Genomic DNA, 25,802 nt, shown 5'->3' on the forward strand with positions numbered 1-25,802 from the left:
TACCCATCACCATGGAGACCCAGGCTCCAGGGAGACGTTATCTATAGGAGCCTAGTGGGAGTCAGATAGCATATTGCCTACAGCAGCACAACAGATAGCACAGTTAAGGATGAGTGGGTTAAACAGCTAAAAGCTATAATCAGTAATTGCAAAAAGGAAAAAAACTTTAGTACCTAGCTACTTAATCATCAATGGCTAACTCTCTGCCGGTTTCACATGTATGCGTTATTTCCTTCCCCCTTTTTCATGGAAGATAACATATTGCATATCTCTATTCTGCATCTTGATTTTTTTCTATCTTTCCATGTCACTATATAAAATCTGCCTCATTCTTTTGGCTGGATTTATAGTATCAATTTTATGGATCTATTAAAACTAATTTATCTGTTTTCCTGCTGTGTAACATTTAGGTTATTTCTAACCTCATGCTAATGCAAATGATGCTGTTATGAATATCCTTATATATATGACTTTGTTTACATAGATAAATGTATCTGTAGGATAAATTACCAGAAGTGGAAAAAAATTCTAGAATTCAAAGTATATGTACTTTTTACATTTTTGTAGATATTCCCAAATTGTTTTATAAAGAAATTATATTAGTTTATACTTCCACCAATAATGTATGGGTTAACTTTTTCTTTATTCCCTTACCATTAAAGTGTGCTGATAATTTTTTTCCCATTAGTTTCAGAAGTGAAAAATCATATCTTGAGGTTTAATTTTCTTTTAAAATAACTGAAGTCACACATTTAAACTATTGTGCCTAAAAGCCATATAGATTTCCTTTCTCATGATCTATCTTTGCATATTCTTTGTTCATTTTTTCTGTTGGGTTGTTTTCTTTCTTACTGATTTGTAGGAGATTTTTATATAGTAAGAAAATTAGCCTTTTATCATGTGTTTCAAATAGTTTTTTACTGATTTGTTTTTCATCTTCTTGCTTTTTTAAATCTATTTTTTCCATGCCGATATTTAAAATTTTTATGATGTCAAATTTACCAGTCTTTTCTGTTATGTTTTTAGGTTTTGTGTTGTACTTAGGCCTTCTTCAGTTAACATGATAAAAAATTCTTCTGTTTCATTTTAATAATTTAATAATTTTATTTGAAACATTTAATTCTTTAATTCACCTATAATTTTTTTGATATAAAAGATGATAAGTATTTTTCTATATCACTTGAATAATCAAGATCTATAGAGGCCGGCCTGGTGGCACAGTGGTTAAGTTTGCATGTTCCGCTTTGGTGGCCTGGGGTTTGCTGGTTCGGATCCTGGGTGTAGATCTATACACTGCTTGTCAAGCCATGCTGTGGCAGGCATCCCACATATAAAGTAGAGGAAGATGGACATGGATGTTAGCTCAGGGCCAGTCTTCCTCAGCAAAAGGAGGAGGATTGGTGGCAGATGTTAGCTCAGGGCCAATCTTCCTCAAAAGAAAAGAAAAATCTATGACAGGGCTGGCACTATGTTTAGTAATTCTATGTGGCCAAATATTCTGAGCCCGTTTGGTCCATATGTTATTGACATTCCCACTACCCTTTTAAGTTGAGTTTGTCAGAGATTCAGAGGAAAATATCAACAATATTAATATATGTTGATATCCTTAAACTGTATGTGTATGAAATATATGAGGGAAGAAAGAATATCATAATCAGTCTAATTAAATGAGTAATTCAATATTTTATTTTTCTTTATCTGCTTAAGTAAAACTATTCACTCTAATTAATAGTTGCTGAATTTGACATGGCCAGTTATTCCAAGTACTATATATATATATAATCTGAGAAATACGTGCAGAAGTCTTTTCTTCCTCTCGGTCATGCCAAGTTTCTCAGTTGCAGAGAAGATAGAGGAGGACTAGGGGAACTATATTGCTTTTTTTAACCATACACAAAAATTGCTATTTCTTAGCCTCCTAAGGACCACCTTGTAACCAGCTGAGTAGACATGGCATATTTTGACAAATTGGAAGCTTCTGTGGACACTTATTAGAGTGCATTTTTCTCTTAAATTTGTGGACATTTGATGGTGATAATGGTGTTGGAGTTCTCTTCTACTATTTGTAATCTTTCTGCACCAGCCCAAACTTTTTCCATGGTGTTTTTCTTTGCTCTTAGAGGCCTTGTTTAGTAGTTTACATCAGTGTTTCAAGATATTTCTGGGCCAGCTAGATATTTCATTGAAAAGGTCCTTTGATTTCTTAATCTATGGTATCTCCCCTCTCAGATTTACAATGTGTAAAATAAAAGCTCTGAGAGGTCTTCCACTAAAGAAGAAACCTATTTAATTTTGTTCATCCCAGTATCCGGAGCACCTCGGGGTTCCTTGGAACATATTTTGGGAAATGTTACTTTATATTACTGTGTGTGTAGGTAGTAGAATGCAGACCTTTTTTTCTCTTAATTTGATTCTTATCTATATTGACATTGAACCAAAATTATTATTCTGAGAAGTAGGGAATGCTGTAATAGTAGGATCATATCTTTTTCACTGTTAGGTTACATATGAACCTAGCCATTTTACTTTTAAAGGCTGTTATTGCTTATACTCCTGAATTTTCAAATATAGAATTTGTTTCTATAATTTATGGCTGGTACTGCCTTTCAGTAGAGTCATGACGACTAGATTTTCCAAAATGAAATCAATCTTATACATTGTCAATGTCTTACACATTGGTTGGATGATATGCATAAAGTAATTAAAAATCAACACTGTTCAGGAAAATCCTGGTTGTTTGATAAATGTTACATAGTCCATTCACTGTCAAGCAATATATTTCATGATCATAATTTAAAACAAAACAAAAAACCAGAACTAACCAGAATACTTTATTGGTTAGCCACTTCCAGTATGAGGAAGTTGAGGAATATAACTTGGACACTGATATTTGAAACTTCTAGGATATTTTAATGTTTCAAATTCTCCTGGAAATCTAGGACATGATATCCCTGTAAGCGGTAGAAAAATAATGGTTGTCTGTGTGAGATTAGCGCTGTCTTTCTGCTTCCTCTCTGTGGTGTTTATTCTTTTTAACGCGAATACCACTGTGAGGAATCTATTACTATTGTGCATGTTGGTGTGTTACGTATCAGATTCTTCTTCTTTTGAAGGGAGGGACTGCACTTAGTCTTAAGGGAAGACATGGGGAAGAAAGTTACACTTATTAATTTCGCTTAGGGTAAGCCTGCTTAGAATTGCAAACTTTCTTGATACTGCTGTCTTAACTTTCTTCCCTTGGGACTCTAATGCAGTTCATAATTTTCCCCTTTTAGAAATGAATAACGTTTGACTCATTCACTCTCTTTGGTTTTAAAGTCAGTGCTATAAAGTCATAGAGGACTTAGCAATTTGGAAAAATCAACATCAAAAATGGCCTTAAATTGCCAAGATACAATTTACAGCAGATCTTTTTTCTTTTTGGTGATCTCCAAAACCTGGTGTTTGTCTTTGAAATTCCATGGTAGTAGCCAAATTACATTTCCCAAATTTGCAAGTCTGAAAAGATTTATTGGTACATTAAAATTTATTAAAAAATTTTTTTTCGTTTGAAAACTTAACATATGCTCATTGCCTAACATTTGGATAGGAGAAAGTTTTAAGAAAATAAAAGTAACCCATAATCTTATATCTAAAGATAATTTAGGCTAGTTAATATATTGATCTTGTTCCTTTCAATATCTTTTTTTTTTTTTTTTTTAGATTTTATTTTTTCCTTTTTTTTTCTTCCCAAAGCCCCCCGGTACATAGTTGTATATTCTTTGCTGTGGGTCCTGCTAGTTGTGGCATGTGGGACGCTGCCTCAGCGTGGTTTGATGAGCAGTGTCATGTCCGCGCCCAGGATTCGAACCAACGAAACACTGGGCCGCCTGCAGCGGAGCGCACGAACTTAACCGCTCGGCCACCGGGGCCAGCCCCTCTTTCAATATCTTTTTAAGTGCAACCATCTTAACATAGTTGAGATCATATTGTCTTTATAGGTTTGTATTTTGGTCTTTCCCTTAGCATAACTTCACCAAGGAAAAGCCTGAATCCAGTACTCTTTTGCATTCATTCATTCATTCTCTCAATCAAAAAATATGTACATATGTAAATATAAATGTGTATGTTTATAACTATATGTCTATATATAAACACACACATACATATATATACGTATGCATTCAAGGCAGTATGTTGGCTGCTTCTTGGAAAGTTTATTGTCTTTCTGGGCACAAAAGTTAACTATAGTACAAAGCAGACCGTGAAGAATGTCCATGTTCTCTTGAAGTTCAGACAAGGAAGCCCTCTGGATTATCTGAACTTTATCTCACAAAGTTTCTTTGTTTGTAGATTCCTCTCTTTGGTGCTAAGACTATTGGCCGGAGAAGTCCTGATGGACCAGTACTGAGCAAAGCTGAATTTGTTGAGAAAGTTCGTCAGAGTAATCAGGCCTGTCATGATGGAGATTTCCACACAGCTATTGTTCTGTACAATGAAGCCCTGGCCGTTGATCCTCAGAACTGCATCTTATACAGCAATAGATCTGCAGCCTATATGAAAATCCAGCAATATGACAAGGCGCTGGACGATGCAATCAAAGCTCGACTTCTCAATCCCAAATGGCCAAAGGTAGAAATTTCATTTACTTTCACAGAATCTTTTGTGCTGCTTTCTTATTTTAATGTGAGATTTTATTGACTCACTACAGTTATTAATATTTTAATAGTCTATACTTCAGCAAAATGTAGAATGGCTTCGTTAGAGCTGGTACGCTAGTGAATGGCTTCCTTTTTTGTGCTTTGGAAGTTTGCTTTCTATGTCCAAGTTTAATTCTTTTCCTGTATGTTTGAAATTTGAATTTTTTTTCACTCAGCTTCTTAATAGGATACATTCTAGTTATTTATATAGGTTTTGGACATCTTTTTTTTGCATAGATGTTTTAGATGGAGGATGATGATCATGTTTCTTCCAGTTTAAAGTAATTAATTTTATTCCCTGTTAATGAATGGTATTTAATCAGAGAGACTTTTTCCCCCCTAATAAATCATTATAATTAGCTGTATTCCCTTGAATAGTTTAAGGCTTGAGTTGTGATCTTTTTTTTTGTATATACTTTATTTTCAGTGTGTCTGTTCACCGCCTAACCCCCAGTTTATTTTATTTATTTACTTTTTTGGTGAGGAAGCTTGGCCCTGAGCTAACATCTGTTGCCAATCTTCCTCTTTTTGCTTGAAGAAGATTGCCGCTGAGCTAACATCTGTGGCATGAGCAGTGCATAGGTCCGCACCCAGGATCCGAACCTGTGAACTCCGGGCTGCTGAAGTGGAGTGCGCCAACATAACCATCAGGCCACCGGGCTGGTCCCACCCCCAGTTTATTTTGGAAATGATTTCTTAAGATGTGACTGAAGTATTTGAAATAGTTTTTATTGAACCACAAAACTGTTTGATCCCATTCTTGACTTCCTGTTGGGTTAACAAAAGTTAATGGTTATTTGCTAGAGATTTAAAAAAGGTTTTTACTGTCTTAATAATAATGTCATAGTTATATTACTTTATACTTTAATTCTCTAGGTATTTTTGGCTTCATTCAGTGGCATTTCCAGTATTGGTGCTGCCTCATGAATTGTTTAGTGTTCTGCAGTTCCCTAAAGGATTTCTTTTATAACCATAGTCATTATAAATTGAAAAAAATCTGTTTTAAAGCATTGTCATATGACACCATTTGGGAGTTAGAATGCTGTTTTAAAGGTCAGACCTAGGTTCAAGTTCCTTCTCTTCTATTAGTGACAGTATGGCTTTGGGTAAATCTCTTAACCTTTCTGGGGTTAAGATAAATGGGATAATAATACCTATCTTGTAAGGTTATTTAAGAAAGATAATTTGTTACTTGTACATAGTAGGTGTGTGGTGTATAATAGCTATGTTTGTGACATTTTTATTAAAAGTTCAGATTAATAAATTATTCTAGCAAGGCTTGGCAGGTGTCTTCTCTTTTTCTTTCTCCTTTTTTTTTTTTTGAGGAAGATCAGCCGTGAGCTAACATCTGCCACCAGTCCTCTTCTTTTTACTGAGGAAGATTGGCCCTGAGCTAACATCCGTGCCCATCTTTCTTTATTTTATGTATGGGATGCCTGCCACAGAATGTCTTGATGAGCAGTGCATAGGTCTGCGCTCGGGATCCGAACCGATGAACCCCGGGCCGCTGAAATGGAGTATGTGAACTTAACTGTTAGGCCACTGGGTTGGCCCCTCCTTTTTGTTAAAAGCTTGTGGTTGATGCAATAAGCCTGATGCATATAGAGACCTTAATTTTCAAATTAAGTATCTCCATTCCTTCCTTTTTTGGATCCACTTATCTCATGTCCTTATATTTGTAAACATCATTAAACTTTTATTTTTTTCCTTTTTCTGTGTCATTTCCACTTTCTCTTGTTAACCTCTTGTGATTTTTGCACAAAAAAATGGCTGAAAAAGGTGCAGTTTTATGGTTATAGATGAAAATTCAACCTTTCAAGATAACTTTTATCAGGTTTTAGTCTAATTTTTTCCCTTATTATAAGTGAACTTATTGTATATTGACAATTTGCATTAGTATTTCATTCAGCTCCATATTTGGCTTTAAGCAAACTTAGGAACATCTAGAATTATATAAAATTATATAAAATATAAATTAGGGTTTATTATTGAAATCATGAAAGGGTCTTCCTATACAATATGACTCATATTAAGATTAACTTATAAAGAAATTTCCATTACTGCCTAAAAAGTTTCATTTTATAAAAACTTGATTTTATACTTATTTTTCTAGAAATATACTCATATGTAAAAGAGAGTTCACTAATACTCTCGTCATAAATATGTCTGGTGAAATTTTATCAATTCATTTTTCTTTTATTTTTGACTTTCTGACTTTTTCATTATAACCCTTTGCCCTTCTGAAGTCTTTCTCTGAGATGTTGTCATTGTCTAGTTTGATGTGGGAAAATATACCTTCCAATTTCTATCTCTCTGTACATGTTAATTTTTTATGTAGAGATCCAAGGGCTCCAGAGATTAGATAGAGAGTCTTTTATTTACGTCTTTTTGTCTGAATGAAAGATTGCTTTTGGTGTGAAATGAGCTGCAAGAGAGATATGAACAAAGCACTATGAGAGCCCTCCAAAAAGAATAAGCCCAGTCCTATCACTAAATTAGGATACCTTATCTCCAGCTGCCTGTTAGCTCTTGTCTGTTGATGTTCATTCTTTTTGGGTTCTGTTTAAGAAATGTTTGTCTTACTCAAGATTATAAAGTTTTTCTTATGTTTTCTTCTGGAACTTTTATAATTTTTACCTTTAGGTCTAAGATTCATTTTGAATTAATTTTGGGGTATGGTATGAGGTAAGGGTAAAGTTTCACTATATTTTTTCCATATAGGTAACTGTGTTCCAGCAACATTTGTTGAAAACACTATTCTTACCCCATTGAATTATCTTTGGCACCTTTGTCACAACCATTTGACCATAAAAGTATGGGGCTATTACCAGACTCTCTACTTTGTTCCCTTGATCGGTCTGTCTATCCTTATGCCCTGATCATACTGTCTTGATTACTGTAGTTTTATTGTAAGTCTTGACATCAGACATTGGAGTTTCCCACCTTTGCTCTTCTTTTTCTATGTTGTTTTTGCTATTCTCTGTCTTTGCATTTTTCTGTAAGTTGTAGAATCAGCTTATCAATATCTTCAAAAAGCCTACTGGCAAATTAATAGGATTGCATTGAGTTTTTAGAGCAATTGGAGAGAAGTGCCATCTTAACATTATTGAGTTTTCCAATCCATGAACATGGTATATATCTCCCCATTTATTTAGTCTTTATTTCCCTTTGCAACTTATTGTAGTTTTTAGTGTTCGGGTCTTGCACATCTTTTATTAAATTTGTTCATAAGAATTTTATTTTTTGATGCTATTACAAGTGGACTTAAAATTTTTCATTTCTACTCTATTGGAATACAGTGTATTTTTGTACTTTGTGTCATGTGACCCTGTTGAATTCACTTTTAAGTTCCAATAGGGTTTTTTGCAGATCCCTTAGGATTTTTTCTGTACACAATCATGTTGTCTGCAAGTAATGACAATTCTTTTTCCTTTATTTTGCGTATGCATTTTACTTCTTTTTCTTGCTCTATAGTGCTGGTTAGGCTATCCAGTACAATTTTGAATAGAAATAGTGAGAACGAACTTCCTTTACTCATTCCTGATCTTAGTGGGAAAGCATTGAGCTTTTCATTGTTGAGGATGATGCCCTTAATCAGGTGGAGGATGTTCCCTTCAATTCCTATTATGATTGAGTGTTGAATTTTTTAAAATTTTTTTCTTCATCTATTGAAATTATAATATGTTTTTTTTCTCATGGTAAATTAAATTGATTTTGTTTGGGGATGTTAAGCCAACCTTGCATTCACAGGAGAAATACCACTTAGTCATTATGTATTATCCTTTTTATAAATTGTTGGATATGATTTGCTATAGTTTTGTTAAGAATTTTTGCATTTGTGTTTATGAGGGATATTGATCTATGTTTTCTTTTCTCATGATGTCTTTGTCTGGTTTTGGTATCAGAGTGATATTGGCCTCATACAATGAGTTGTGAAGTCTTCCCTCTTTTTGTATATTCTAAAAGAGTTTATGTAGGATTGGTATTGTTTCTTCCTTAAGTATTTGGTAGAATTCACCACTCAAGCCATCTTTACCTGGACTTTTCTTTGTGGGAAAATTTTAATTATGAATTCAATTTCTTTGATTGATATAAGGCCATTCAGGTTTTCTAATTCTTCTTTGATTAGTTTTGGTATTTTATTTCTTTCAATTAATTTTTACATTTAATCTCAGCTGCAAATTAATTGACATAAACTTGTTAAACATTCCTTTCTATTATCTTTTAAATTTTTGTGGGATCTATAGTGATGTCCTTTCTTTCATTCTTGATATTGTTAATTTGTGTCTTCTCTCTTTTGTCTCATTAGTCTGCCTAGAGGGTTATCAGTTTTGCTCATCTTTGCACATACTCAGCTATTGGTTTCATTGATTTTCAATATTGTGGTATGTTTTCTTCTTATTAGTTGTGCTCTTTATTATTTCCTCAAATTCTACTGTTTATTATTTCCTTCTTTCTAATTATTTTACATTTAATTTGCTCTCCTTTTCATTTCTTAAGATGGGAATTAGGCTATTTATTTTAAAGCTTTCTTCTTTTCTTAATATAAACATTTAAAGCTAAAATGTTCTCTCCTAGGGCTGCTTTTGCTACATCCCACAAATTTTGATGTTATATTTTCGTTAGTATTCAGTTTAGAAATTTTCTAATTTTCTTTGTGAATACTTCTTTAATTCATGTGTTTAAAAGTTTGTTGCGTACTTTCCTAATAGTTGGGGTGTTTTTAGTTATCTTATTATGGATATCTGACTTAATTCCATTGTGGTGGAAGAACATACTCAGCATGATATTAATACTTTTAAATTTACTGAGGCTTGTTTTATGGCCAAGCTTATGATTTATCCTGATAAACTTAAGTTTTACCTGGTAAAACTATTGGCACTTGAAAAGAATGTGTCTTCTGTAGTTGTGAGGTGTAGTTCTATAGATATGAATTAACTCAAGGTCATTGATGCTGTTGTTCATACCTTCTGTGTCTTTGCTCATTTTTTTTTTTTTTTGTCCAGTTATTCCATCAATTGCTGGAATAAAGAAGTTAAAATCTCCAACTAAGATTTTGGAAATTGACTGTTTATCCCTTTAATATTGTCAATTTTTGCTTCATGTTTTTTGAAACTATTATTAATATATACACTTCTATTATTGTTAGATCTTCTTGAAGAATTGATCCTTTTATCATTATGCAAGGTCCCTATTTATCCCTGGTAGTAATTTTTGTCCTAAAATTGATTTTGTCTGATATTGTTATAGCCACTCCAGCCACCTTCTCCTTATTTTTTGCATTGTGTATCTTTTTCTCTCCATATATTTTTAATATTTCTAGGCCTTTACATTTAAAATTCATTTCTTTTGGACAGCATATAATTGGGTCTTGCTTTTTAAATCAGTTTTGTCAATCTCTGCCTTTGATTGGAACCTTTGTCCCTTTACATTTAATGTAATTATTGATGCTGTTGATTTTTTTTTTTAAGCTTGGCACCTGAGCTAACAACTGTTGCCAGTCTTTTTTTCTCATTTTTCTGCTTCCCAAGGCCCCCCAGTACATAGCTGTATATTCTAGTTGTGAGTGCTTCTGGTTGTGCTGTCTGGGATGCCACCTCAGCATGGCCTATGAGTGGTGCCATGTCCGCACCCAGGATCTGAACCAGTGAAACCCTGGGCTGCCGAAGCAGAGTGTGTGAACTTAACTGCTTGGCCATGGGGCCGGCCCTGATGCTGTTGACTTTTGCCTCTACCATTTTATTATTTCTTTGTCTTCTCTGTTTTTGTTCCTCTGTTTCTCTTTTCCTGCCATTTATTGGTTTATTTGAATACTTTTTGAGTTGATTTTTTTTTCTCTTGAGAAAGTTTTCCATTCTTGTTGGTGGTGTTGCTTGGCAGGTAATTATTTTGGTTAGAATAGAACTGCATACTTTGTTTCTGGAGTTGTAGCTCCAACTTCAGTACAGATATTTTGTCTTTAGTTGAACTGCTTTGAATTTGTTCCATACATGTGTAACTCAAGTGTTAGTGAAAGATTCAAGTAGACAGAATTTGAATATCCCTTTTCTGTTTCTTTTCCTCCTCGGATCCCCTTCCTCCTCGGCCAAAGGCTATGGTTTCTTGTGCTTCCGTATTCTGATTCCCCAGGCCAGAAAGACAGCACTCCTCTCCCTCTACTCACCACTCCAATTGCACCCCACCTCTGTGACTTGAAAATGGGAGCTCACTTCACAATTCTCTTCTTCCAAAATCTGCCTACTTCTCTTCACTCTACAGTGCTTTCAGGTAACTCCTTTATGTATTATGTCTAGATTTTATAGTTTTTTTTTTTTGTATGTGAGAGTGGGTCCACTAGGATCTTACTCAGTTATTACTGGAAGCAAAAGTGACATCTTTTAAGTGATCTAAGGTTCCTCACGATCAGCAGATCCCCAACAAACTCATGTTGCCCCCTTGGACTGGTGGCTTTTTTGATGTTTTGAGTTTCTCTTATTGGGGTCGTTGTTCCTAGCTACCTGGTCTCATACATTTAGGATATTTATCTCTTTATCCTTTTTCATTCTTTGTATCAAATTAGTCAGTAACTCCTCTGCACGCTTTCTTAAATGTATTCCGTATATATCTTACACAGCTTATTTCCACAGCCAGTCAAGGTTCTTATAGTTTCATTCTTATTTTGTTGTGATAGCCTTTTATTCTTATAATGTTCTCATAAAAACTTTCTGTTGTTCCATGTTGCCAGTTGGACTGATATTTAAGACTGCACAGGCAGTCATGTTTCCCCCTTTGTTTCTTGCTACTCTGGTGACAAACCTTCTCTTCTTTTTGGTCCTGTCTTCTACTTTTCTTCTTCCGTCTTGTTTCTGCCAAGCTCTGTGCCTGGAGTTTTCTCCCTTGCTCCCACTATTATTGGGCTAAGTAGGTCCAGTTCAACTCTTACCTTTTCCTGGAAGCCACATTGAGCTTCTGTGAATATGTCATTCATCATCTCTTGCTAATTTCACTTAATATTTATATGGTTATATACACATGTCACTTGAATGTATCTGAGTTTTAAACTAGCTTGAAAATTCGTTGAAAGTTTGTCTTTTACTTATTTTATAGCCTAGACATTGCTGGGCACCTTTTTTTTTTTTTTAACCTCAGTGTCTAAATCAATGAGAAAATTAGGAGACGTAGTTGTGTATTTTCTTCTTGAAGACTACTAAGGATGCAGATGTCACAGACCATAAACTTATCACCTTGATGGTTTAGAAGTTCTTGCTTATCGTTAGATGAATTCCTCAATAGTTTTAATCTACTTTTTAATGAGTTCTGGAAGGAATCTAACATTTATTTCAAATCTCTCATATTAAAACCTTTCATATGTTTAGTGAGATAGCATAATATAATGGAAATAGTGTATACAGGCAGTCTTTGCTTTGCATGGTAGCAAAGTACCATAGAAAGGACTGTGCAAGCTGAAAAACCTTTCACTGTGATTTTTTCAACAATTTAGATTGTTCTGTGACATTTAAAAGTTTTTATCAAAATACTAAAAACTCTCTTGCTGTGGGTTATAAATGTATAAAGGATGGGAAAAGTATTAAAATTTATATTTATTTGGTACAACGTGATTTAAAAATGTTAGAAACATTGAGAATTTATTTTACTTTTCTGTAAAAAAGCTTATCTAGAGTTATTTGAAGAGTGCTTGCTGCCTTCTTCTCATCATATAACTTATGATACAGAGTGAGCACCTTTTCTATGCCTTGGCAAGGCATCATACTCCTTTCTAATTTGGATCAGCTTCCTCCATTTTAACCTTTGTGCTTTCAGTTTTATGAATTATCTCTGAGAATTCCTGTAATTCCAATAATTTTGCCAGTATCGCTTTCTCTGGGACGTTTTCAGGCTTTTTGTCACATCCTCTTTCCTCATTTATGTCGATAAGTTCATCTTCACTAAGTTCTTCTGCCTGAATGTCTTGAATGGTGGCTGCATCCACATTCCCATGGTCAGTTATTTCTTCTTTAACTCTCTTTATGTTTGATCTGAATTTCACCTCCAGCGTTATCACTTTTTATTTTTTTGCTGCACTCATCTCTGTTGGTCAATTCTGTCTTTCAAAAATCCATTTTTATAGAATGACCATGTGTTTATCACTGAGAGATAAGGAGACAACACTACTCCCTCTTTGCTGTTTGTGCGTAAGCTGAATAACAGATGTGTGGTGACCAATCACTGACAGACTTTGAAATAAGTGATGTGATTGGTCACTAAGCGTGATGTACATCTCTTAATTACATTGCCCTTGTGGACTAAGGAGCTAGGAGAGGAGTTGTGCTTTATACATTTACTCACAGTTAATATACCATGGTAACTGAAATTTGAACTGTGTTATTAAGAAACTGGTGTTATTTAACTGTGGTAACTAAAATTCGTGTATATTGAAGCAAGATACATGTGAAGTGAGGACTGCTGGTTCTTTGGAATTGGACCTGGATTTTTTCCCCCTTGCACAATGCTTCAGTAAACCTCAGTTTTCCCATTTGTAAACTGGGTTAGCATCACAAGCCTTGAAAGGTTGTGTTGAGGATTAAGTAAAATAATATTAGGCACTTAGCACAAGTTTTTCATATATTGGTTATTTAATGCATGATGGTTATTAATGATAATAGTGATCATCATGGTGATGTTAGTAATTGTTCTGTATTTATACACACATAGTTTTTCATCAAACTACCCAATTCTTTTTTGAGCATTTTTCTTCCCGCTATAATAGTCTCAGTTGTCTTCTGAATCTCTCTAATTTCTGCTCCTCATTTTTAAAAAAGTATGATGCCAAAATGGATAAAATATCCCGTTAAGATATATATGGAGTAAAATTCAAATCAAGTGTAAAGGAAGTTATAGAAGAAATAGCTGACCATGGGAATGTTGACACCCACCATTCAAGAGAGTCAGTCAGAATATAAGATATATTAAGAGGGAAGGGGAAGAATTATTTTTCACCACATATATAGGAATATGCTTTTTTGAATAACTTATCAGATCCTATTCCTCTTTTATATGTGTGCTATATTTCATTTATTTCAATTCAGTAAATATCTATTAGGCATTTACTATAGGCAAGCATAGTTCTGCTACTGTCTTCTCTGGTAACAGTATTTGGTTGATTTATCTTTTTTTAAAATTTAGCATGCTGACTTTTCTTCATTGTTTTGGTATTTTACTCTTCTCCATTATTAAAAAAAAACCCCACAAAGAATATAATGTTGATTTGTACTTGTATCTGCTAGCTTTTGCTCCGTAACAATTCACCCTAAAACTTAGTGGCTTAAAATGACAACTGTTTATTTAGCTCAAGATTCTATATGTCGTCAGCTGGGTGGCTCATCTGGTCTGGTCTGACCTGGCTGATTTCTGCTGGGCTTACTTATGTGTTCAAGGTCAACTAGAGGTTTGACTGCTGGTTGCATCATCTAAGACAGTCTCACTCACCTTTCTGACAGTTGCTGTGCTGTTGGCCAGGGGGACAACAGCAACTGGGCCACGTGCCTCCTATTATCCAGCAGGTTTTCCTGAACTTCTTCACATGGCAGTTGTAGGATTCCAAGAACAGCAAGAGAGTGGAAGCACAAAGCACAAGCACTTTTTGAGTCTGTTTATACCACAATGCTATTGTCTCATTGGCCAGAGCAAGTCATATGGCCAAGCCCAGAACCACTGTAGGGTGGGGATTACCCAAGGGCAAATATAGAAAGGAAAGAATTTGTGGCCAGTCTTGTAATTTACCTCAATATTCATTGTCAGATGATATGCACAATATGGTACATATACATGTGCCCTCATTCCTAGAACATATCCCTTTTTAGTTGTATCTATTTTAGTTTGACTTTTTACCCTTTATCTTTTTGTTCTGGAATTTTCTTGAATCACATCTTTTAGACAAGTCAGTTGTGAAGTAGTTACTGTCATTTTAGTGTAATTATGAGTTGCAGAAATAGTTATATTCTTCAGGGGTACCATAGGAAGAGAAACCCCAAGGAATGGTAGATTTTCATATGATACAACACTATGCAGGCATACCTCAAAGATGCTGTGGGTTCAGTTCCAGACCACTGCAGTAAAGCAAATATCGCAATAAAGAGAGTCCCATGAAGTTTTGGGTTTCCTACTGTATATGAAAGTTATGTTGACACTATACTGTAGTCTGTTAACTGTGCAATAGCATTATGTCTAGAAAAACAGTATACATACCTTAATTAAAAAATACTTTATTGCTAAAAAATACTAACCATCATCTGCACCTTTAGCAGTAGTAATCTTTCTGCTGATCCAGAGCCTTATAAAAAATGCAGTATCTGCAAAGTGCAATAAAGTGAAGTGCAATGAAAGGAGGTATGCCTGTGTAGGGAAAAGTTCCATAGTGGGGTTTTCCCATTAATTTTGAAGCACACCATAAATACCTCCTCTTTCTGCTCTTCCCATATTCTCATTCACTGATTTTTACCTGGTGACAGAATCCTATCATCAGGTGTAATACTTGATGACAGAGTATTATGCCTTATTTGTCAGGTATTATACCTGATCACAGAGTTATATGTAAGAAAAATTTTTTAACAATATCTTGGCCTCATATTTCCTTTTGGTTTACCTATGTGATAATAGTAACAAAGTATAATAGCTCTTTTTGAATGCTTTTTCCCAAAGGATTGTCTGAGTCTTTTTATTTGTGATATAAACTTTATACTCAGAATAATCTTATGAAGTAGATATTGTTATCATCCCAACTTTACCAAAAAGAACATTTATGCTTAGAGATTAAATACCTTGTGCAGGACATCCAGCTAGTAACTGGAAGAGTTGGACTTTAACCTGTGTCTGTCTGATTCTAAGGAATCTATGCTTAATCAGTATACTATACTATTTCCCTAGACAAGGGAGTCCATCAGTTAAGAGATCTTAAGAGTTTAGAATTCTCTTTCAAGTTTTAACACTGATATGTCCATATGCTGTTGAGGTAACTATTTAATTTTAGTTCTTATAATATAAATCAGGGCCTGAGATTGCAATTTACTTGCCTTTTACTTGTCATTACAAGTAAACAAAGTGTTTTATATGCCTTGAAGCTTAATGATAGAAATGCACAAGATGGTTTTTAAACTACGTTTTTATGGATAATCGGAATAGTGTGCATTCATTACACACTTCTTGGGTATATGTGCTTTTTATAATTTCAGTTCATTTCCTCAAGAAGAAATAAGTTTATTTATTGAGCATTTCTATGTGCTAGGCGCTGTTCTAAACCATAGTGTTTCAGCCAAAGACAAGGAGGAATAAAGTTACTACTAACATTCCGGTGGGGAGAAGCACGCAATAAAGTAGTAAATATATATGAAAATATTTGAAAGTGATATGTGCTCTGAAGACAATTTAAAATACGTTAAAGGGGCCGGCCCGATGGCATATTGGTTAAGTTCACACACTCTGCTTTGGTGGCCCGGGGTTCACAGGTTCAGATCCCGGGTGTGGACCTAGCACTGCTTGTCAAGCTACACTGTGGCAGAATCTCACATAAAATAGAGGAAGATTGGTACAGATGTTAGCTCAACGACAGTCTCTCACACTCACACACACAAATAAAAAATAAAACAGACGAAAGCAGAGTACTGAGAAAAGAGAATGACAGCACTGTGGGAGAGTGTGTGGGAGAAGATTCAGGTGAGACCTGAAAGAACCAAATGTGAAGATCTAGGCAAACTGCATTCTAGGCAGAGTAAACAGCGAGTGTGAACTTGGCTAACTGAAGAAAATTAGCGTGAAGGCCATTGGAGCACAGTGAGTGAGCGAATGAAAAGGAGATGGTAGGAGCTGAGGTTATTGAGGTGGGCAGGAGCTAGGTGATGCTGGGCCTTTTAAACCATTGTAAGGAGGTAATATTTTATTCACACACTGATGGGATGTCATTGGAAGAGTTTAACTAGAGGGATGACATTTAATTTATTGTCTAGTTAAAGGTTATGAGTATGTTTAATTCCCACATATTTGTGACTTTCCAAATTTCCTTCTGTTATTGATTTTAAATTTCATTCCATTGTTGGAGTACATACTTTGTATCAACAAAGAGATATCAATCCTTTTAACTTTATTGAGGCTTTCTTTATGGTCGAACATGTCATCTGTCCTCAAGAATGTCCCATGTGCACTTGAGAAAAATTCTCAAGTATTCTCCTGTTGGTGGTGGGGTGTTCTAAAGATATCCATTAGGTCTGGTTATATAGTGTTGTTCAAATCCTCTACTTCCTTGTTGATATGATGGATGGTCCTATTTAGTATTGAAAGTGAAGTCTCCAACTATTATTGTGGAATTTCTTATTTTTCCTTTCAATTCTGTCAGTTTTTGTTTCATGTATTTTGGGGTTTGGGTGCATATATTTTTATGATTATTATGTCTTCCTGAAGGATTGATCCTTTTATTAATTCCCAAATCCTTCTTTGTGTCGTGTAACAATTTTTGTCTCAAAGTCTATTTTGTCTGATGTCAGTATAGGCACTGCACCTCTCTTGGTATATCTCTTTTCATACTTTTCCTTTCAACCTGTTTGTATCTTTGAAACTAAAGTGAATGTCTTGTAGACAGCATACGGTTACATCATGTTCTTTTTTTAAAATCTGTTTTGCCAATCTCTGTCCTTTGATTGTAGTATCTGATCCATTTGTATTTGGTGTAACTGCTGATAAGGTAGGAAATATAACTGCCTTTTTGTTTGTTTTCTTCTGTTTTTCTCTTGTTGCATCACTTCATTTTATGTTAAATAAATGTTTTCTAGTGTACCATTTAAATTTTCTTGTTGTTTCTTTTATTATATATTTTTTATTATTTTCTTGGTGTTTGCCCTAGGCATTATAATTAACATTTTAATTTAAAATAATATAGTTTGAATTTATATCAATTCCAATAGTATACAAAAGCTTTGCTCTGATATAGTTCCATTCTCTTCTCCTTCTTTTGTGCTATTGTTGTCATACAAATTACGTCTTTATGTATTATAAGCCCATCAGCATAGTTTTATAGTTATTGCTTTATGCCATTGTCTTTTTTTTTTTTTTTTTTTTTTTTTTTTTTTAAAGATTTTATTTTTTTCCTTTTTCTCCCCAAAGCCCCCCAGTACATAGTTGTATATTCTTCGTTGTGGGTCCTTCTAGTTGTGGCATGTGGGACGCTGCCTCAGCGTGGTCTGACGAGCAGTGCCACGTCCGCGCCCAGGATTCGAACCAACGAAACACTGGGCCGCCTGCAGCGGAGCGCGCGAACTTAACCACTCGGCCACGGGGCCAGCCCCTATGCCATTGTCTTTTAAATCATACAATTTCTATCTCTTTATTGATAATCTCTATTTGGTGAGATATTGATCTCATGCTTTCCTTTAATTTTTTAGACATGGTTTTCTTTAGTACTTTGGACATGTTTATAATAGCTGATTTAAAGTCTTTGTCTAGAGCCAGGCGTGATGGCCTGGTGGTTAAAGTTTGGTATATTCTGCTTTGGCAGCCTGGGTTCGGTTCCGGTCATGGAACCATACCACTTGTCTGTTAGTAGCCATGCTGTGGCAGCGGCTTACAGAGAAGAGCTAGAAGGACTTACAACTAAAACGTACAACTATGTACTGGGGCTTTGGGGAGAAAAAAATAAAGTCTTTGTTTAGTAACTGCAGTGTCTAGATTTCCTCAGGAAGAGTTTCTATTGCCTGCTTTTTTTTTTTTTTTTTGCAGTATATGGGCGTACTTACCTGTTTCTTTGTGAGTCTCATAATTTTTTGTTGAAAATTGGACATTTTAAGTAATATAATGTGGCAACTTTGAAAATCAGATCCCTTGTCCTCCCCCCACGTAGGGTTTGTTTTGCTACTCTTTGTTGTTGTTGCCTTTTGTGAGTTAGTGACTTTCCTGGACTGGTTTTTTTTTTTTTTTTTTGCTGTGGAAGCTTCGCCCTGAGCTAACACGTATTGCCAACCTTCCTCTTTTTTGCTTGAGGAAGATTAGCCCTGAACTAACATCTGTACCAGTCTTCCTCACTTTATATGTGGGTTGCTGCCACAGCATGGCTCACAAGTGGTGCAGGTTTGTGCCTAGGATCTGAACCTGCAATCCTGGGCCAATGAAGCAGAGCACGGCAAACGTTATTAACTACCACACCATGGGGCTGGCTCCCTGTACTCATTTTTTAAAGTTTATATTCTTTGTCATGTGCAGCCACTGAATTTCTGCTCAGTTAGCTTAGTGGTCAGCTATTGATTGGACAGAGATTCCTTAAATGCTTTGAACCAATAACTGTCCTGACTTTGTTGAAGAGTTTGCTGAGTGTGTTGGGACAACCTTCAACACTCTGGCAGTTTACAGCTCTGTCTTAGCCTTCACTTCCTGCTTGTGTAGAACCTCAGGCTCAGGCAGAGGTGAGAGAATACAGCATTCTCAGGTCTTTCTTGGGTACGTGCACAGCCCTGCACGTTCCTAGATTCCCAAGAATAGTTTGGAATTTTTCAAAGTCCCTCTATGAACATCTAATTCTCCAGGTTTTTCTTTTAAATTTTTTCTTTATCCTCTTGTTTACCCAACTTGTATTCCTGCTTCAGGCAGCTGTGATGTTAAGCAGTTGCCACTGGTTTTGTTTGACGTACACCCTGGGGAGAGGGCTGTTTGCACGGAGCAATCTCTAAATCAGGTCAAATAAAGTCCTGTGAATGGAGCTTTCTTAAGGAGCTGCCAGACAGGTCAAACAGTGGTAATTTTCTGGGGCTAGGGTGTTTTGGGGAGCTCTAAACCATTCTGACTTCTCCATTGGCTCCTAAGCTTCTGCTTTTCACAGGTATTGTGCTTGAGAGGCTGCTGGTTTTCACGTCTACCACAGAGCTAGGGAAAGGGGATAAAAATAGCGTAAGGTTGTAACACCACAAACTTGCTGTTCTTTGAGATTCAGCTGTTTCTCTCGAAGAAACATGTTTTGGGTTGCTGCAAGTTGTTGGTTAATTTCCAGAATTCTGAAAAAGTTGATTTTGACAAGTTTTGCTAGTATTCTCATTGCTTTTATGGGAGAGTAGAAATTTGGAGTTGCTTACTTTGCCTTTTAGGTCCTTATTCTGTCATTTTGGAAGTGCTTTTCCATAATTTTATTTGTGGTCAAATATAAAAAATCACTGTGAGGGAAATGGAAAGTAGAAGAGTGAGAGCAGATGCTAAGTTTGACTAGAGCAGTGGTGGTGGACACTGAGAGAAGCTGAGGGTCTTGGGCTATGCTTTGTAAAGACTCACTGAACTCCACAACTGAAAGTCTCTTGCCGATCCTCGTAACAGTCGTCTGGTGTCGGTGGTGTTGTCTCTGTTTTACAGGTAAGGAAGTTCAGGGAGATTTAAGTAACTTACGCAGAGTCACAGAGTAAGAAAAAATCAGTATTAGAAACTGTTTATCTGACTCCAAATTTTCTTAACACCTGTGCGTTCTGCCTGATGACATTAAAATCAAAGTTATGAGTCAAATATTAAATTCACAATAAATACTTACAGTAAAACTGACTGTCTTCCTTGCATAATCCTTTTGTATAAGTTTATTCTTTTTTTAAGGAGGTAAGAATTTAGTTACTCCAAAGCTTTTTGTAGATGGTTGGAATGATAATCAGGAAGGGGATTTTTCATATGCAAGAATGTGACACTTCCCTTAAATTTAAGTGAAACTCTATATTCTACCATAAGCAAAATCCATCACAGCCAGTGGTTACTTATTTTATTTAATTTTTTTTCTTCTTCTTCTCCCCCAAACCCCCAGTACATAGTTGTATATTCTAGTTGTGGGTCTTTCTGCTTTTGCTATGTGGGACGCCACCTCAGCATGGCCTGATGAGCAGTGCCATGTCTGCACCCAGGATCCGAACTGGCAAAACCCTGGGCCACTGAAGTGGAGTGCAGGAACTTAACCACTCAGCCATTGGGCTGGGCCCCTGTTACTTCTTTAATGTTACAGATTTCATTACCGAAACAAGTGTTATTACCAATTTATGTTTGGGAATAAATAGTTTCTTATTTTTAATATATAGGGCATTATTTCATATGTCTTAAACATGATTTTATGACAGGCTTATTATTTGTACGCATTTGAAGCTATGTTTCAGGTGTTTTGGGTTAGTCTATAAATTGCACATGTACATACACACATAATTTTTAATTATAAAAGTAACTCAAAATTACTTATGGAAAAATCTCAATAAAAATTATATTCCTCCATCTGCTGCTCATCCCATTCCCTATCCCCATTCCAGTCTTAGAGTTAACTGTTTTTATCCAACTTGAATATTTTTTGAGATCTTTTGCAGTATACCTACAGCTCTACACATATGTATACATGTGCTCACACACATATGCCTACATATTTTTTGAAGAATGAGGGTTCTTTTTGAATGTTAGATTTACAATGTGTTTATTTTTCTCTGTTAATTCATATGCCTAATTATTTTTAGTAGCTATATAATATTCCATATTTTGAATGTACCAATTTACTATTTTTGATTTTTTACTTAAGAAGAAGATAAAAATCTATAATAAGAGCTGAGATAAAAAGTGGTTGAAAGATTTCTATCTTTTCTTGAGTTCATGTAAGAAGGCACAGAGTACTCTTTGTTTCTTTGTTATTCAAGAAAAGACTCCAAACAAAGGTCTACTTTCTAGTTGCCACCATTTGATTGGGAGCTTTTTCTATTTGGTGTTCAAGTGAGTCTCTCTTAAGCTTACTGGTCATTGTTTACTTATTTATGCGTTTAGTTTTTATTTTACTGTTGTTGATTTGAGATGAAAATCAGTTTTTTACAGAGAGGAATTTTTCTCATAAATGTGAGCCTGAGGTAATGCAGAGTCCACAGCATCTCCTTGGAAACCAGGCTTTTGTGGGATAGAACCAACTACTTTAAGATGGATGCTTTGTCCTTAGGAAATGATTCAGGAAGTCTGGCAAGAAGGGAAGTCTTGCTATAAAGGAAATTCGGGAAATGAGAGCTCAATTATTTAAATTCGCAGGTTTGTTTGTCATAATTCATTTCAAGAATGTTCTAATAACCAAGTTATAAACAGACGTATGATAAGTAACAAGTCTCACTTCCAGCTCCCAGATGGTGTGTCTTTATCACTTAGAAATGTGAATACATTGTTTTAAGTGAAGTGAAAGTTCTATTGTCGTTTGCACTTGACAGTTGATTAAACTTTAGATGTATGCTTTGTGGGTGATATTATTTAAAATGTATTAGGACACTCAACTTTTAAAGGTTTCTCTTTGTCTTGTTTCCTGTAATAAAAGTTTGGGAGCATTTTTTATGTTAATGAAAAGAGAAAGCTATCCTAGGGGTTTCCACAGTCATTTCATAAAAGTATTTTTCAGTAGTTTCAAAAAACATTTCCGATTCTAAGTTATGAAAGCAACTCTGGAAACAATGGCAAAGAAATAGTTTTTCCAAAAAATATTTTAAAACAATAAAAATGGTAGATGACCACTATATGTAAATAAAATTAATCTTTTTTGGAAATTGAAATATTGCTTCTACCAAAATTGGAACATTCTTCTTATATTTGTGTTACTATAGCAACACTGGAAGTCATTGAATAAATCTAGTCATTGATTAAATTTAGTGGTTTTCTTTTTCTCATAGGAGATTGGCTAATATTTCAGAAGTGTTAATTACACTGTTTCAGTTTTGAAGAAAGCTATTAAAAGAATTATTTTTACATTATATTTTAAAAGTTACCTTTAGGTAACTTCCTAGAATGTGAACATTATTACCTTCATTTGAATTTTCTGGAAGGAGTACCTTCCAATTTAATTGAAGGGAAATATTTTTTCTTGCTAATTGAAGTTCAGTGAGGCTCTTAAGAACTGAGGTTAGAATTGCTTCATATGTTTATTCCTTTAGATAATTTTTGAGATGTACTGTACCCTATTGTCAAAGAATTCCATTAATTTTTTTAACTTTTTATTTTGAAATAATTTCATGTGCTTATTAGTTTAGATATTTCTCTTTAAATATGCTGCACTCCACTGTCAAAGCATCTATATATTTTATTTACTTATATATTTTTATATTTTTAATTTTGGAATAATGTGAAACACAGAAAAGAAGACTTCTGAATAACCTTCATCTAGATCCCCCAATTGTTAACATTTTACCATATATATTTAGCTTATAATTCTCTCTTTGCCTATCGTTATTGTTATTTTCTGAACTATTTGAGAGTAAGTTGCAGACATGATGTCTCAACACCCCTAAATCCTTCAGTATGTATTGAGAACACTCTGATATACAACAATACAACCATTAAAACTAAGACGTGGGGCTGGCCCTGTGGCCGAGTGGTTAAGTTTGCACGCTCCTCTTTGGCAGCCCAGGAGTTGCCAGTTTGGATCCTGGGCGTGGACCCAGCACTGCTCCTTAAGCCATGCTGTGGCAGCATCCCACATAAAGGAACTGGAATGACCTACAACTAGGATATACAACTATGTACTGGGGCTTTGGGGAGAAAAAAAAAATCAAGATGTTAATATTGATACAATACTGCTATCTAATCCACAGACCCTATTCAAATTTCATTGATTGCCCTAGTAATATCTTATATAGAAGAAAGGGTCCATGATCAAGTACCTGGCAAGAATATATTAGGAGTCTAGTTCGGATAGATAGACTTTAGTATCAGGTCCGTACCACCTGCTTACATCGCAGGAAACTTATTTAATTGACTGGAGTTTGACCACTTTTGGTTTCCTAATTGTTGCTATTTCCTTGGTTAGTGCCCTGACCTTTGATCACTAAAATAATGTATTCGTTAACCTTTGTTCTGGGCTGTCAGCCTTTGCCTGTACTACCTAACCTGCAGCTCACTGCTACTAGTCTGGATTTTTTGTTTGTCTCTTGATCCTAGTAGTCAGTTCGTCTCTCTTGTTTCCTTAGCATAATAATATGTAAGGGATAAGTAATATTTTTGTGCCTGTGTCTGCCATGCCAGGTCCTCATGTAAGGTGCCTCTTCTGTGTAGAGTTAGGCGCAATATGAAACTTTTGGCATTCAGCATAATTTCATGTGTCACAGATAGTATTAAGACTATATAAAGCTGAATAGAGCTACACACCTAGAACCGTGTTTGTGTGTGTGTGCGTGTATGTAGATTATATTCTACCATGAATCTTGGGGTAGGCAGAAAGTGCTCTGGAATTATTTTGGATTATGCTCCTGCCTATAGGCTCTGTAATCTTCGTCTGGTTGCTTCATATACAGAAACTCCTCAGGTGGTAGCTTGTTATTTCTCTAGGGAGTGAACTAATGAAATCATAGCCTACCATTTGGGATTGCTTGGCAACTCTTGGAATGGAACATTATAGACAGAATATTCACTGCTTGAGAATTAAATAGCGAATATTAGTATGACATGGATTTGGATCAGTTTCTGAAAGTTGGGGGTTTGTTTCTTACAAGTAAGTTTCTTATGATTCTAATCATTCAACAGATAAGCTTTAACAATACTTGAAAATAGGCATTTTAAGAGTTGACTAGCTTCTAAGTAGTAGGTTTTCCAAGGAGAAGTTAGACTACAAGGTGGCATAAACTTCTGATTAAAAGTAATAATTTTTCTTAATGATAAAATATTAAATTTAAGTTTAAAGTCAGTTTGGATGAGGAATTTGTGTTAGCAGAGAAGCAGTGATTTGATTTCTGGAAAGTCTGTTGAGAGAGGGAAATATTTTCAGTGCAGTTGGCCTCTAGTACATATGTGAAGAATTCTTTACAAATCCGTGAGACCATGCATTAAGAGTGACAGATTGTTCAGTAAAATGCAACTTGCCTTTGGTTTTATGAATTTCCCAGACTTGTGCGCCCTCTTGTGTTTAACTTATAGTTAAGACTCTTCTATGTTATGTGGCTTTCAGTAGTTTGATGGATTGGGTTCGTCTATGTGCATTTTTTGAAGAGATTAAAAATTTTCAAGCATAATGATAAATATTCAGTGCATATTACCTAACCTTGTTATTATAAGAGGAAAGAATATTAAGTGTTTCCCTAGTTCTGTTCCCTACATTTACTTTCATATACTCCCCATCAAATTTTATTATATTTAATGAATGTATTTATTGAGGTGTATGTCCTTGAACATAAATTATTTTTTAAAAGGCTGAGAAGGTTTAATTATACTACTGTTTTTATAGGAAGCTTCTGTGGCTGTTGTAAGCTGTGTTGTGTGATCAAGCTAGTAAGTGCTTGGCACACTGTAGACCTTCAGTAAATATTTGTTGAAAGGAAGAATGGAAGTATTATAACTGATGACTTGTATTTTCTTATTGACTGAAAGAATTGAAATTAGTTGGATAATTGCCAACTTACTATATTCTGAAGGACAGTTTGTTACTCTGGTTCCAAAGACACCTGGAGAACAAGTGACTTGATCTTTGGGTCAGTATTTAATTGAAGTAGGACCTTTATACCTCACAGTACTTAGAACCATATTAAAATCTCAATCTATAACCTTCTTTTAATTGACAAGGAAGTAGGCCCCCTTATCTGGACCCTTCATGTTCTGAATTGCTTTGATTGATTTTGTGGATCCCATTAGAATCAGATCAACTTTGGTGCAGATTTATGAGCCATTGTGCCAAACTGATTATAGAAGCTTAGCAAATAGTGTCGTACACAAAACGTTTCATTCAAATGCGGGAGGAATTAAAAAGGTGCTTATAAAGAGTTCATTACCAAAGGTTCAGAATTTGAGAATGCTTTGCCTGCCTACTAGATAATAGTAAAATCCTCCTACATTTGGTTTGTATAGGCAATTATAGGCTAAATCATACAATTTAGAGTTGGAGAAAAAGGACTTTATATGGCTTTCTTGATTATGTTCTCAAATTTAATACCTCTTGCCTTTTAAAGAGTGAGATGTAGGATTCTTCACGTAAATCCCACATAGTTCTATAACTATATAGTGTCACAGAGTAGTAGTTTTGATTTTGGTTTTAGTGTTAATTTATTCTATACACAATCTTGTCTGTGCTTGTCACCTTGTAATTTTCATTGAAAAAGCATTCCATTGATAGTTTTTGCAATCTCTCAAATCACAATTCAAAAAGAAATTACTTTT

General features: G+C 35.0%; 1 protein-coding gene across 2 annotated transcripts in view; it reads left to right on the top strand.

Annotated features, from left to right (window-relative positions):
* Positions 1–25,802, top strand: part of TTC28 (tetratricopeptide repeat domain 28) — a 597,272-nt gene that overhangs the window by 23,937 nt on the left and 547,533 nt on the right. For both annotated transcript variants that reach the window (XM_070628671.1, XM_070628672.1), the window contains exon 2: positions 4,333–4,611. In XM_070628671.1, coding sequence (XP_070484772.1) covers positions 4,333–4,611 — 279 coding nt within the window. The remainder of the gene's footprint in view (positions 1–4,332; positions 4,612–25,802) is intronic.

Source organism: Equus przewalskii, chromosome 7 (genome assembly GCF_037783145.1).
Source record: "Equus przewalskii isolate Varuska chromosome 7, EquPr2, whole genome shotgun sequence".
In the NCBI taxonomy this organism is placed as follows: Eukaryota; Metazoa; Chordata; class Mammalia; order Perissodactyla; family Equidae; genus Equus; species Equus przewalskii.